General features: G+C 45.5%; 1 protein-coding gene across 1 annotated transcript in view; it reads left to right on the top strand.

Annotated features, from left to right (window-relative positions):
- The first annotated feature begins 507 nt into the window (after positions 1–507).
- PTPRG (protein tyrosine phosphatase receptor type G) overlaps positions 508–14648 on the top strand; it is a 389416-nt gene continuing 375275 nt past the window's right edge. The window contains exon 1 of the mRNA XM_005522022.3: positions 508–770. Within this exon, the coding sequence (XP_005522079.2) occupies positions 686–770 (85 nt within the window). The 5' untranslated portion in view covers positions 508–685. The remainder of the gene's footprint in view (positions 771–14648) is intronic.

Here is a 14648-nt window from a genome sequence, read left to right on the forward strand (position 1 = left end):
GCGAATTTCCGCGGCTCGGTGACATACCGTCCCCCACAAACACACGCACTCGGGGCGGGAGCGTGCACGGGAGCGGGAGCGTGCGCGAGAGCGCGCCCCCGCCCCGCCGCCGCGGCCGCTTTAAGGGCGGCGGGGGCGCGCCGCCGGGGCGCCCGGCGCGCCGCCGCCTCTCCTCTCCTCTCCTCGCCTCGCCGCCGCGCCGCGCTCTCTCTCCCTCTCTCTCCCTCGCCCCGCTTTAAAGTCTCCGCCAGGATCCGGGCTCGCCCGCCACTTCCTGTACGGCAGGATGGAGCGCGCCGGGGCCCCGGCTGGCCGCCGCCCGCCCGCCCGTGCGCGGAGGCGGCTGTGAGCGCCCCGTCCGCGGCATGCGCGCCCCGCCGCTGCTGCCCGCCTGAGCCGCGCCGCCCCGCGCCCCCCGAGCCGCGCGGGGGGGTCCCCGCGCCCCGCCGGCGCTCCTCTCTGTCCTCCCCCTGCCCCGCGCTCGGAGGGATTTATTTTTTTCCCCCCGCAGAGGAGGCGATCGGGAGCCCCCCGCTTTCACCCGCAGGAGCAGGGGTGCGGGGAGAAACTTATTTTCAACAAGTTTTTTTTTTTTTTCTGCCCCCTCCCTTTTTTTTTTCCCCCCCCTTCCCCCTGCGTGTTAATTATTTTAGCCCCTTTCCCCTTTCGATGTGCGGCTTTGGACATGCGGAGGCTACTGCAACCGTGTTGGTGGATCTTTTTCTTGAAAATCACCAGCTCCGTGCTCCATGATGTGGTGTGCTTTCCCGGTGAGTGAGCGCGGCGGCTTGGGGGGCTCCCGGTGCTTCCTCCACACGTGTCCGCGACCCCCGTAGGGAGCCGGCGGGGCACCCGGCGAGCGCGGAGGATGCGGCAGGGATCGCGGGGGCCCCTTCGCCGGGGCGGCCCCAGCGTTGGGTCTCCTCCCGCTCCACAGCACCCTCCCGGCTGCGGGCAGTGCTGCCCGCGAGTGGGGCCAGAGCGGAGCTCGGCTCCGCGCTCCCGGCGCCCGTGTCCCCGTCTCCGGTGCATTGCAGCGCCCGGCGGCGCGGGGCGGGCGCAGGGGGGTCCTTGCGAGCTGCTCTTCTTTCGTGGGGCTGCCTGGAGCTCTCTTTGTGCTGCGGGACCGCCGCTCGCCGCCCCGAAAGGCAGCGTGACTCCGCGCTCCGATCCCGCGTCGCAGCCCCCCGGCAGAAACTTCGCGGTCCCTGCGCTCCCCACCCCACTCGTGTCCGCGGCGGGGGTCTCGCCGTGCGGCGTGCTGACCTTGGCAGGGCCGGGGGGGGTGGGGGGAGTTCCGCGGGGCTGCGCGCCCGCTCCGCACCGGGGCGGGAGCTGTGCAGCCGCCGCCGCGCACCCGCGGGAGAGGGGCTCCGCGGGCGGGGAGCACTCGGCGACCGCCGTGCGGTTCTCCCCCCTCCCACACCCCTACGGACCCCAGTGCCGGTGCCTGTGCATCGCCTGTCGCCCCGCATGGAGCGGCAGGGCTCGCGGCTCGCGGGGCCGGGTGGGCTCTCCCGCCCCGCGCGGGGACCCCCGGCCCGGGGGAGCTCGCGGGGCTCGCGCTCCCGCCGCCTCGCGCTGCCCGCGCCGCCCGCCAGGGGCGCTGTGGGGCCGCCGGGGCCCCCGCGGGGCGCGCGCCCCCCCGCGGGCGCGCAGCGCGAGCCCCGCCCGGCGCGCTCCCGGGCCGCGCGCCCGCCCGCCGGGAGCCGCTCCGGGCGCCCCGAGGGATCGCGGTGTTTGTTCTGCCCCGGCCCGGGCTCCCTCCATCCCTCCCTCCATTCCTCCATCCATCCCTCCCGGCGGGCGCGGCGCGGTGTGAGGCGCCTGGGGCACAGAGAGCCCCAGTTCCCAGGGACCTGCCTGCCCCCCACCGCGGCTTCTCCCGTCCTTTCCGTGGGTACCTGAGCCAGCCGTGGCTGTTCGCCGCGGTCAGGTGTGCAAGAGCCTAATTAAATTCCGAAGGTTTTATAGGAACTTCTACTTATGTCTTCTTTTTTCTTAATTTTTATTACTGGAATACCTTTTCTTTTCTAACACCAAATGCAGAGCTAAGCAGATAGACCCATCCCATCTCTTCCAGCAGCTTCTCACATGGTAAAATGGTTTGAAGCAGAAAGAAACTAAGTTGGGGAGAGGGTTAATAAGTCTGCAGCTTTTGACTAAACATTTATCTTCTTTGTATTGATTTCTTCTCAATTTCAGCCCTTGGAGTGATGCCTTTCTCCCTGGTTCTGATATATATTGTATAGTAATTACATCTAGAAGGCAGGCTCCAGGAATGCTGCAGGAAAACAAGCCCTGATGTTGGTTTAATATGACAGTATTGTATGACTTGCTGATTTAGATCAGCGATGTTTGAACCAGATAATATTTGCATTACGGTTCGAATATGAAGATGGATGCAAACTGAGGGTAGTAGGACGCTTGCAGAGTGTTGGTAAACTCTTTAATGCCAGAAGCCATAAAACAGCTGTGTAATACTCGGGAATGTTTCAGGGCTGTTCATTGCTAAAGGTTTGCCTGGAAAGCAAACTATTTTCCAGAAAGGCTTTTGTGCCTTTAGTTTTTGCACAGAGCTAGCATGTTAGACCTCGGAGCCTCGCTTGCTCCCGTGAGCTTTCCTCGGAAGAGCAGCGGTACCTGGCGTGTGTGCAGCCGGGGGTGCTGAGTGAAACATCCTGGGGAGCCTCAGACTCTGATCCCGCACAGCAGAGATGCCCGAGGCAGGAAAGCTGCAGGGAGGATCTCTGTGGGCTATAACAGGACATTGGTGCTGACAACATCCAATGGCAAATCATCGGAATTTGTGTTGGCAGGGAATCCCGGCCGGATATTAACCATTTAGTATCTACCACAAATGCTTCTGTACCTTTTCGTTGCATTTTCTAGCAAGGATTAAAGAAGTAACGTATTTGTCAGCTTCGTTTTAATTTGTAAGCATCCTTCTTTCCTCTGCTTCATATATAGTTCCTTTTAGATGGAAGAGAGGTCACTACTTGTTTTCTCCCCTGCAAATCACTTTACTTCGTGAGGAAACATAAAGGCTATTCTTTTCTTTGTTCAGTAACAATAAATGAACCCTGTAGAAAATAAGTCTTTGCAGTATTTCTTTGTTAGTAGTGTTGTAATAGGGTTTCACTGTTTAAATAGGTATTTTTGTTGTTGTTCCTGTGCTTGCAGTAAGAGAAAGGAGTCACTCTGGCAAAAAAAAATATGTGGGTAAGGTTTTCCTCTTTCTGAACTGTTTAGTGCATTTCTCTGTGGACTTGTCACTGGTAATTGCATTGGTTAATAAATCAAACCAAGACAAGGTAAGAGAGGTTGTTTCCATGGGGTCTGTTTGCTCATTGATCTAAATTCACAGTACCAAAAGTCAGTAAGACATAAATATTAGCATTACGGTGATATCCTTACTATCTGATTTCTTGGTGCTTTGCCAAGAGAGAGTAAATATTTTTCTGTAAAGAAAAAAGTACACATTTGTGCAGTTCTTAGCTTTTGCTTTGACAATCCTGTCGTCTAAGGAATGACAATTGCTACCATTTTCTTAGCCTAGATGCATAAATGAAAGTAATTTTCTTGAGTCTAGATTAGCTCTTTGGTAATGAATCAAATTGTTGCTAACCTGGTAACTGCCTAAATGGGTTTTGGATTTTGAGTCTTCATAGATCTGAGCTGAGAGTTAATTTTGCATGTAACTGTCTTCTGCTTGGAGGAAAAATTATACTGGGAGCTGTGCCTTATGAACTAAGTAAATACTACTTCAGATGTTTTTAAAGGTACAGAGAAGACTGGCTTTCTTTAATAAAGATTTTACAGAGGAAGGTGCATTGTGCACATAGAGAAATACGGAATGTACAGGAGAGGGCCCTCCAAGACTTTATTTAGTCCTGTGGCTTTTATGAAGATGACACTTTGTACATTTTAATTATCCCTTATTTTCAGTGCCATTTCAAAGTACGCTGTATGTTACGGGAAGTTGCTAATGGAGTCCTTGCACATAAAGACAAGTTGAGCCTTCCTGGGCTGCAGAAGCTGAGCTTGTGATTTGTTTCTTGGGGGGGGAACTCCAGGGAGAGCTTTGCTGTCCCCTGCTATTTCAGCAGGCTTGTGGTTAACAGGGCCTGGACCTGGCTTTCAAAAGTCTTCAAGCAGTCCCCGGAGCTGTCTGTGCTAGCAGCCAGAGAAGAGGTTCCTAAAGTTGGGAGGGAGGAAGAGGCATCACAGAAAGAAAGAAAGGATTTCAGTACATTCAAAAAAAAGAAAGGAACACAACTTGAGCGTGATTGGAATTCCCTCAATATCAGTGGATATTGCAATATCTCCAAAGCCTGTATCCAGGCTGGGAATGTTGCTCTGCTTGGAAGAACAAGGAGGATTTTTTGCCAGTGCACATGAGTTAGGATTTCTTTTATTGCTCTCTTATCCCATACCCTCTCTTTTTTTGTCTAGGAAAGGAGGATGTAGGGGTTTCTGATCCTGTTCAGAAAAGGTATGTCTTAGAAGAGTGATGAGCTTCTGTGAGTCAAGCAGAGATGTTGTGTCCTTCACCAATCCCACCTGCATCCACACTGGAAATCTTTGTGGAACAAATAGATCCTGCTTGATACCATAAAAAATCAGTGGAAATCACCTATTGATTTCAGTGGGGTGATGGTTTCACTCCCAGTTTCTGGGTCTTTGCAGGGACAAGTGTTGTCTGTACTGTTATCAAGTTCTAAAAATTTAATGGTTGGAATTTGTTTCCAATTACAGAAAAGACAGCTAACAGCTCTATCCATCTTATAATCAGTGCTCAAGGACTAACACACTTACAGTTTTCTGAAATAAATGTTATTAAAGTTGACTCTAATTTAAATGTTCAAGTTTCATGGTTAAATTAAGGAATGACTTAAAACTATTAATCTCAACTGTCCTTGGAAAAAAGTGCTAATCATTTGGTTGCTGCTTTTTAGCAGCCAAATGAACATGTGGCATGATGTGCTCTGAACCCTAAGGGTCTAGTAATAACACTGTACTTCATCTAATACATAACTTTAATCAAAGAAATTATGAGAAAATGAGCCTAATTTCTATTTGCCCAAGTTATTGTGCTTCCATATTTAAAGAGTTGCTCCTGTGTGTTGATGAAATTGCAATTATTTATGTTAATGTGCCTTGCTACTTTAAGTCTAAACATTCTTAAGCATTCTATTCTTAAGTATTTTAGGAAGTGGAATCTTATCAGACAAATGTTTTTAAAAACATGGAATCATCTGAAGATTTAGCTGTGCACTATATAGGTTAATCTATGGTTTATATATTCCTTCTGGGAACTGCTTGCTGCTTTAGGTGTCTGAATATCTGCATCAAGTTTTCCCTTCTTCATGAGGTAAACTCATGTCAGTGTTTCCTCCAAGTGAAAATTGTGGATCTGCATCTTCTTGCGCAGGTTGTTGGGAAGATAACTTCAGAGCTCGCCCAGTTCCACCAGGGAGTATCCGTTTTGTGAGCACATCCCTGGGTTGGAAGCAAAGCAGAGAAGGAAGATGTACATTAATGCACCCTCTCATCCTAACCAGAAGGAGCTGGGGTGTGGCCAACTGGAGGTGCCCAACTAGAGAATAACTTTCAATGAAAGCAACTAATCTTCACTTTTGTGTGTCCATAAACCTTTAGAGTAAAAAAAAAACCAAAACACAGAAAAATGATCCTTGAGTGCTGTTAATTTTGCCATTACTCAGTATCTTGTGCTGATGATCATGTTGTTTGTATTGAAGATTACTTGCCAGATGACTTGCCAGGGCGAGTCAGATTGGTTTCTTTCAGTGGTACTAACAGGTCCTCCAATACTCCAAAGAGATCTCAGCCCACTTCAGTGAGGACAAGTGTCCTCTTGAATGAATCTGGGCTGCACTGGTTGTGTCTCCAAATGCTTCCCTTTCAGTGCACACTCATCTTCTTGAGGCACAGCTGCCAGGACACAGCAGATTCCAGCTTTATGCCTTGAGCTGTCACATATTTGTGGCCTAAGCAAAATTTCTTCCCACCCTGAAAGTGAACAGATGAATTAGGGAGCAGATTGCTAGCGCAGCAATGATGCTGCTGAGATACTCCATGGATATTGCTGTTCTTGTCTCATTTTTCCCTTCCTCTGATGTTACTACTGGGAAGCTGGAGAAAACAGTGGTGGGAATAAACTCCCCACTTGGGAGGAGAAGGAGGAGTGAAGGCACAGGGTAGTAAGGAAGCTCAGAAGTTCATGCAGTCACTGTAAGATGTGTTTTGCTACACTGAATGGCTCACTTCACAGTAATAGGAATTAGTATTCAAGTGAACTATGGTTAAAGTAAAATCAGTTAGTGTATGGCCATTTTTTTTTTTAATGCGGTTTTATTATGCATCTCCAAGTTTGCTTGGGAGTTGAAGTACCAGTGCTCTTAATTATCAAGTCATTTGAATAATGAACCATTTTCCAGAACTTAAAACATGACTGCATCATGCACCTGCCAGCGGTACTGGCACATGAAATCTCAATTGACATGGGTGTTGCAGTTTTTCTATGCATAAATGCTGCAGTGATGTCTGATAGATGTTTATCCTGTCCAGTGCCTGCTTTGAGGGACTTTGCATTCATAGTGTGGGGGCCTTTCTAAAGAAAATCTAGGAGTTTTGAGACTTGGATGCTTAGCTCAGGAAAGCTCCTTTGAAAAATCCTTTTCTCTGCTTGCAGCAATATAATGAATGAAACCTTGAGCCCCAAAGAGCTGCAGTGATATTTAGGAGCAAAATGCAGGATGTTATTTGGTCTTGTGGCAGCTGCTTTGTTCTCTTTTTTTGAAATAAAATGTGCCTGTCTCCCTGACAGAGTGCTGTTAAAAGTTCTGTTGGGAGTCAGTTTATTCTGCTGACAGGAAAGGAAAGCTATCTGATAACTTCTTGCAGGCAAAGTGAAGAGTTGTTCAGTTTTCCCTCGCCTCACTCTTCCCATCTTCTGTCCTTGCAGGAGGCTTATAAGAGACATAGGAAATGCTATAATACTTGCTATAACCAAAGCAGCACCTTGCCCTTTTCTTGCTCCTATAAATGTATCTGCTGTTTGGATTATTGTTTTTTAGTGGTCTGAAGTCTTAAACCTGGAGCTCCTCAGGTTGTCAGCCTGGTTGATGACCAGTGTTAGTTGTCCCACAGTGGAAGAGGACTTCAGTGTAAGAAGAGGTGAACACTGAATAAGCAGAATATGTTGGTAACGTTGTGCCAATGCACTGCATAAATCACTTTCCTACTGCAGAGGAAAATCTGTTCTCTACTGACCCGAGTTGATGGTCCTCAGCAGAAAGCAAATCACTTTCTTTTGGTCTCTACATTTCTTTGAAACAAGAATGTCCCTGAAGTAACTCCCATCACTGAGGACCACTCTCTGCCTTTGTGTCACTTTGGTGTGCTTAGAAATGCTGCCCTGAATAATCTTTTTTCCCTTTCCCCATCTCCCCTTTCCTCTTCTGGATTGCACAAGAATTTGGTTGGTGTCTTAGGAGGCAGTGAAGTTAGTGATACATATCTCAAAATAAATAGGTTTTGACAAAGCATTTTTTTAGGGCAAGTAGTGCTTTTTTTTTTTTTTTTTTAATAGACATATATTTATATTAAAGCTCAGTTTAGTGGCTTCAGCTTGAGTCTTGTGTTCAGCCATCCCTCCCCATTCCCAACTCCCTGGAAACAATAAAGATACCCAGTAGTTTTCAAATAATTAAGTACAGATCTACACTGCTATCAAAATTGAGTTTAAGGATTAAATTTTCTATAGACTTTCATTGACATTTAGATTACTAAGGTGCTTTTAGACTTCTGGAGATTATGGTATAGATTTCCTGCAGTTGAAGTGGAAATGAGGGATTGTGCAGCATGTCTGTCTCTTAAACATTGCATCCATTCACTGGACAGGCAGAGAGAACCAGCTGAATGTCTCTTCTTCTTGGTCTCCATTCTGCTTGTAGGTGGTTGACTTATTGTTACAGTGCTGTAGCTTGTGTATTTTGCATTTAAATCCATACTTAAACTACAACTAAAATTTGCCTGTTGACAGCAGTTGCATCATATTTTAATTGGTGAGAAGCGCTAATGGAGTGCTCAGGTTCTAAAATTAGTTGTTTATTTTTCCTTCCTTGCCCAAGGGTTTTGCATCAGATTATATGGTTTCTGTATAACTGTTTGTGTTCTGAAGTGACACCTTTGTGCAGTTTTAGCTATTTAAGTAAGTGTTAAAAGTTTGTGCTCAGTGACAGCAGTTTCAGAAACTGTGACTTTTTAAATTGTTTCTTACTACATTGTTTATGCATTGCAAAGTGCTCCCCTCCTGTTTACTGTGAATTAATTCATTGTTATATTTGCAAACCGGGGGTGCAAAATGTACAGGTTCTCTAATTTCTTTTCCTGGTGCAATGGCAGATCCATTGCACACTGCTGCACACTGTCATGGCACGACTGATGCTGCTGTTGCTGTGGCAGCTTTCACCAGGTGAGGATTTGTCCCATAACCATCATTGCATTACTCTGAAACACAACCATGCTTGTTACTGCAAATATTCCCATTGGGTGGCCTTGTGTCAAAGGGGCGCTGTTTTAACACTGTCTTTGTACTTCTCTGAAGGTAACTTTCTTTTACTGTGTGGTGAAATGCAGAGCCACCTCCTATTATGAGTCTGCCTGTGGTGAAGCAGAGATGTCCAGTCTGTCCATTAAAATTCTGGCTTTCTGGAGGATGCTTTGTCATGTGTACCCGTTCTCGGAATTGTTATCAGTTGTCTCTTTTAAATCAATTACTTGTTTGGTGCCCAGTTTGAAATTATACCAAACTTCTTCCTATGAATAAAGTTTTAGTTATCAAAATGAATAAGCCACCAAAAAAAGTGGTGCTTGAACTACTGAAGATCAAACTACAAGTATACAACTGCTTCAACAACTGTCTTTTACTTGTTTCACTTTTCTCTACTAGTTTAAAGAGCCCTCTGGTATTTTGTTACCATGAGAGTACTTGCACATTAGGATAAAACCATGTTACAATGTCCTGATTAACCCAGTGACCTCAACCCCACAAGCCCTTTGACATGAGATTTTATCCACTCCTTGAATAATTTTTTGTCAGAGTCTTTTTCCCTTCAGTATTTTTTTTTTTCTTTAGAAAGGTGAACACCAGAACTGAACACTGGTCTTGTTCATATTATGTATGTGCAGTGCTATTGCCCTTTCTGTTTGTCCAGGGATTTTCAGTGGCCTATTTTTCTGCCACAGCAAGAAAGCTCATGTTGATTGTTTGCCTAGTATGACTTCTAGATCATTATTGGAGTCACTGCTGAACAAAATACTCTGCTGTTCAGTGGATGTGCCCTGGATTACTGATTCTTAGGATTTCTAACTTTATTTTCATAAACTCTTTGAATTCATCTTCTTTCCTTTTTTTTTTTTTTTGTGTGTGTGTGTCTTGACTGCTGCTGTAATGGCAATTTTAGAAACAGAAAGAAAGGCTTAAGTTCCCTGCAGTCTTAGTGTCTCAGATAATTTCTTCTGGGCTTTTTTTTTTTGTTTGTTTGTTTCCTTTTTAAGCCAAACAGTTTTTAAGGGAGTAGCAATCCATGCATCGTCCTCTAACAGTCCAGGTGATGTGGATTTACCTAAAAAGGGTAACTCAGGCTTTGACTTCTGTCAGACATCACACACTGAAGGTTTGACACAACTCCAGAACCTGCCTGTGACCTTCTGGCCACACTTGGCACCCTTGTGTGATGACCTGGGTGTGGATGAGAGATGAGCTTCAGCAGGCCCTCGGAGTGGGTTTTACAGTGTGGGTGCAATCCCAAGGAGGCAGTACCTTTCCCAGGAATGTGGGGGAGGGTTTGCTGTCCATACCCTCACCCTGGTACAGTTAATCGTGCTCCTGGTTTTGGTAGAAAGTGTTTCTTTTCCTCCTCTGCTGGAAGAGGGTGGGGGGACTGGATATGGAGCTGTTTGCAAGAATTTAGATCGGCTCTGTTACTGTGACCCTGTTTCCTTTAGGGTGGCCTCCCTTGGATGCTTTTAGCTTTTTACTTTGATTGTGTCTGATTAGCATCATGTATCAAATGAGGAAAAAGCAGTCCCTTCTCCCTCAGCTGGTAATTACCTGGGAAGAGCCTGGGGTATGCAAAGGTATGTGAGAAAGAGAGAGATTTGTGGCTAAAGGAAAGAGGGAGACCTGCCTTCACAGAAACCACTGAGAAGGTCTGATCCGTACCTATCAGGTGATGTTGGCTCAAGTTCTGGCATGCTGAAAGGATCATAAATCATGCTTGATCGATCCTGATATTCTGGTGTGCTTCAGGCAGGCCCTGGCAGTGCATGCTGTCTGGAGAGCAGAGCAGAGTGACCAGGCAGTTTGCCAGGAAGGTTTTAATTAGCCTTTAACGTGATGGGCTGGATGGCCATCACCAAAAGTCCCTTCTAGTGTTGTTCTGTGCTGCACACACTCTTCCTATGCACAGAGCCCCTGCTCTGTGTCCGTGCTGGCCCTGGAGGCTGGAGCCCAGTGGATGAGAGCTGCTGCAGCCTGGGAGGCTGGAGGTGCAGGCTCCTGTGCTGTGCAGGGGTGGGCAGCGTGCTGCTGAGGCTGGGACTTGCTAGAGCGTGAAGCCTGCGAGTAATGGTAATAGGAACGTATTTCAATTTGTAACCCATTCTCCCGTATCAAGATTGGACTACTTCTATTCTGTTCCACATGTGCATCACTTGGGGAAACATGCTGATAGTACTAAACATTTAATTGCTTCTCTTGATTTTATTTGTAAATTAGAATCTAGAGGATCTGTAAGAAAAAAAACAGAGCTTAATTGGACAACATTTTAGAGCCCCTAAAGAAAAGAGAATGTAGCTCTCCAGCTTCTGGAGCTGAGATAAATGCAAACTTGCTTATTGATCCATACATATGATATCATATTTTAACGACTGTCCAAACTGGAGGTCATCTCTATACTGGATTGCTTAAGAATCTGTCTATCTTATCACATCTTGTACTCATTTATAGTTGTTTCCATTTCTGGCTTTGTTGGAGAGACAGCTAGTGTTTCAACCTAAATTAAAATCAATAAGAAGCAATTTCGTTTGTTTTTTAACTACTAGAGCAGACTTTTTTTTTTTTTAGTGAGTCTCTGTATGTTCAACTAAGTCACTTGGTTCTTTCCGTCAAGATAATTGCCAGGCCTCATTAATTCCTAATTTTTGCATATGTAGGAATTGGTTTATTTTCCAATGTACCTAACAAAATGTCAAATATGATTTAAAAATAAGCACTTACTCTAAGTCATCACTGAGAAATAAATGCAATAAAAAAATACTTGGCAGTTAGAAGTAGTTTAAAAATATCTTGGGGGATGTAGTGAATGCTTGAGACCCTGGAGCCCTGCACTGGCAAGGTAGCTCAGGCTTTCCCTGGCACATTTGGGCAGTGATCTGCAGGGATGACTTACAGTGGAAAAAGCAGAGCCTGGGTCTCTGTGCTTTCAGTCTTTGGCTAGGATATTTCTGCATTATGCCAATTCATGTAAGAACCTGTTGTGTTGTCAGCTGGCTTTTACCCCACAGCCAGCAGATTGCCAGCAATAACAATTACCCTGAGTCAAATTCAACATGGAATTCACACTGCAGCAGTGCTGGGGCTTCCCAGGTGAGGCAATGGTGAGCCATAACGTAGTGCTAGAGAAAATATCTGAAGGCAGTGCTCTGATGAAATGTCCAAAAGAGGAAGTGTTGCTGCTCTTGTGAATTGATCACAGGGTGCAGGAAATCATCCTTGGTGGTTTGCTGGAAAAATAAATGCCCATCTTTTTATCAGGTGGTTCTTTGGGTTGCTGTGATCTTGCTCAATGCTTCTTGTAATTTAAGAAATGTTGAAGAATTCCTGGAATGCTTAATTCTGAATACAAGAACCTTTTGCTTGGTCTAAATATCATTTCCTGTTTGACCTTCCTTTGAAGTGCCTAAGTGTTATGAGATACTTGTTACTTTAATTTCTTGGGTTCATTTTTCTCTCACCTTTTCTTTTCCTTACGCTTGCTTTGATTCAGATATGTTTATGAGTTAAGGAAAAGGGCAAACCAAGGGCAAAAAAAGGGCAGATCTGTCTACCCTGGTAATCAAAGCAAGAGACTGTTCTCTTAAGTTAACAGCTAAAGTAGTGTTTTGTAGGAACAAAACATAATTAGTAACTAGATGACATGATGAAGAGCACATTTTCTTCACCCTTGGAGGCAGCATAGGAGTTGTGTATGAATTTCTTGAATTTGTTAACAGAACAGCAACCCATTTCTTTTTAACTAATAACCTAAAACCACACAGCAATTTGTGTTTATGTGCCAAGAAACCAGCTCTGTTTAAAAATATATAAGCAGACCTGGGGTACGGTGATCCAGGGGTGTAAGGTAAAAGTGAGTTGTCCACACACTAGTGACACCTATCTTAAGTGAATCCCAAGCCATGGTTCAGTGTAAGGAATAATACATCACAGCACAAACAGATGCTCTGCCAAAAAGGTAATTAATACTTCATGTCAAACACTACCTACATGTACTGTTTTCCCTATTTCATGCTATTAAGCAGTGTGACCTTTTCTCTTTCAACAATTAGTTTCCAAGGTGAAAACCAAGTTAGGAAGAAAATTAACTTTTTTCATTGGCTCTGAGGAATCTTGCAGTTTCAAGTAGTCATGATTATACCTTCACACTGTACAGTTTTGACTTCTGTCTTGATTGATGACTCTTCATTGCTGTAGTTTGAGATTGCATTCCCCTGTTCACTCCTGTTTTTGGGAGACACAATCAGGCATTTTGGGTGCACAGACAGATGAGGTTTGTAAGATGCACACTGTCAATGAGTAACAACTCCAACTTGTCTCATTTGCACCCTATTAGTAACAAGTTCACTTGCTAAAATGCTGAAGATCAGAACAGAATTATTAATGTGGCTGACAGTTGTGCTTTCAGTTGAACTGAGGCTATGAGCACTTTATTTATGTAATGAAGCCGTGCTCTTCCTTTGCAAAACCAGGTGTTTCTGAACTATGTTTTCTGGGTGTGAGACATAGGCCTTACAGTTTGATTTTTACAGTGTCTTTGCTTCTGATTTGCCTTTTTGCTTCTACTTGTGTAGTAAAGGCTGTCCTGGAATTTGCTACTTTCAGTTGTATTTGTTGGAAATCGTGTTGAACCATGTGGGCCGTACTGAAAGTGTTCTTTCTTGGTGAGGCAGACATGAAATACATGGCTTTGGTGAGCACCATTTCTGCTGGCTGGCTGGGATGTGAAGTACTGAGTGAAATAAAGGATCAAAGCCAGGGGTAGTGTCCTGGCTGCTCTGGAAAGCTGATGAACTATCCAGTGCTTCCCTTGGCGCCTTTCACTGACTTTTGCTGTGATTGATACAAGCAGCATCAGCAAAAACTGGACCTTTCTGTCTGCCCTTGCTGTCTTCAGACATGTGCTCTGTGAGAGCCCTGCTCACCTGTTTGTGTTTTATGATGTGACTCTGCTGTCCTGCCTTCCAGGGTGACACTGCAGTGGTGCCAAGGTGGCTGGGGAGGAGCTAATGCTGGGGGTTTGGATATATAACAAAAAAGAACTCCAGAGACCCTTCGGCTGGACTTCTAGGGATAATGCAGTGTTAGTGTCTTTAGTATTTGCAGCATCTCATAGAAATTCCTTAGACTGAAGAACTGTGTATTATTCAGAACTATCAATAACTTCAGAGAGCTGCTTTGCTATTCCTTTGTCCTTTCATTCTTGTCTTTCTTCCACTAATGACTTGTTCTGATTGTCTTTGCCGTGTGGGTTCCTGAGTCGTTTTCCTTGGCTGCAAAACCAAAACCCAGCAGGAGGTGCAGTGCTGCCTTCCTGACCACTGTGCTGTCCTCATCTGCCTCTCACCTGCAGGAATCCTCCCACTGGGACTGGGGCTCCTTCCTTTGCCCACCTGCCCCTCTCTGGTGGAGCTGGGCCTTTTCTCTCAGGCAGTGCTCGTTGTCCAGGCCTTAGGTGGGCTGCAGGGAGGAGTTCAGGTTCCTGGATTCACGGCTGTGGGTAGCTGTGTCATCCATCCCCTTGGAGCTGAGCAGCTGGAGCAGTTTTCCAGGCACCTGGACCTGATTTCTCAGATATTTATTATCTTTGATGCTCTTGGATCACTGTCTGGTCTGTTGAGCACTCCTAAGGTCCTAAGTTGCTGTGTGTTGCTATATATATTTATTTATGAATACAACTGCTTTTAAATACTGGTATAATAATAATTAAGCTTAGGAATTATATACCAGAATAGACTTCTTCCATTAGTAAAGCAGTAGGTGGAATAGAACAAATATTCAGCAGATACTGTAGTAGAGTAGAAGTGACTTTTCCCTGGGGATTCATAATGTGTGTCTGAATCCATGATTAGAGACACCATTGCAAAATCAGTTTGGCTTTTTTTTTTTAAATTTTTATTTTTTACGAACAGTCCTGTCTAACCAAGTAACGAGGCTGTTTTATAGGGCAGGAAACCTCTTTGATGGGTGATACTGAAGGCAGATGGCCTTGTGATTCCTCTGGCTGAAGTGTCTTTTGCTATTACTTTTCTGTTTACTTTGAAGCCAGAATTGTAAGTGTCCA

Source organism: Pseudopodoces humilis, chromosome 13 (genome assembly GCF_049639895.1).
Source record: "Pseudopodoces humilis isolate 2021_Gansu_Grassland_sample_001 chromosome 13, ASM4963989v1, whole genome shotgun sequence".
NCBI classification, from domain to species: domain Eukaryota; kingdom Metazoa; phylum Chordata; class Aves; order Passeriformes; family Paridae; genus Pseudopodoces; species Pseudopodoces humilis.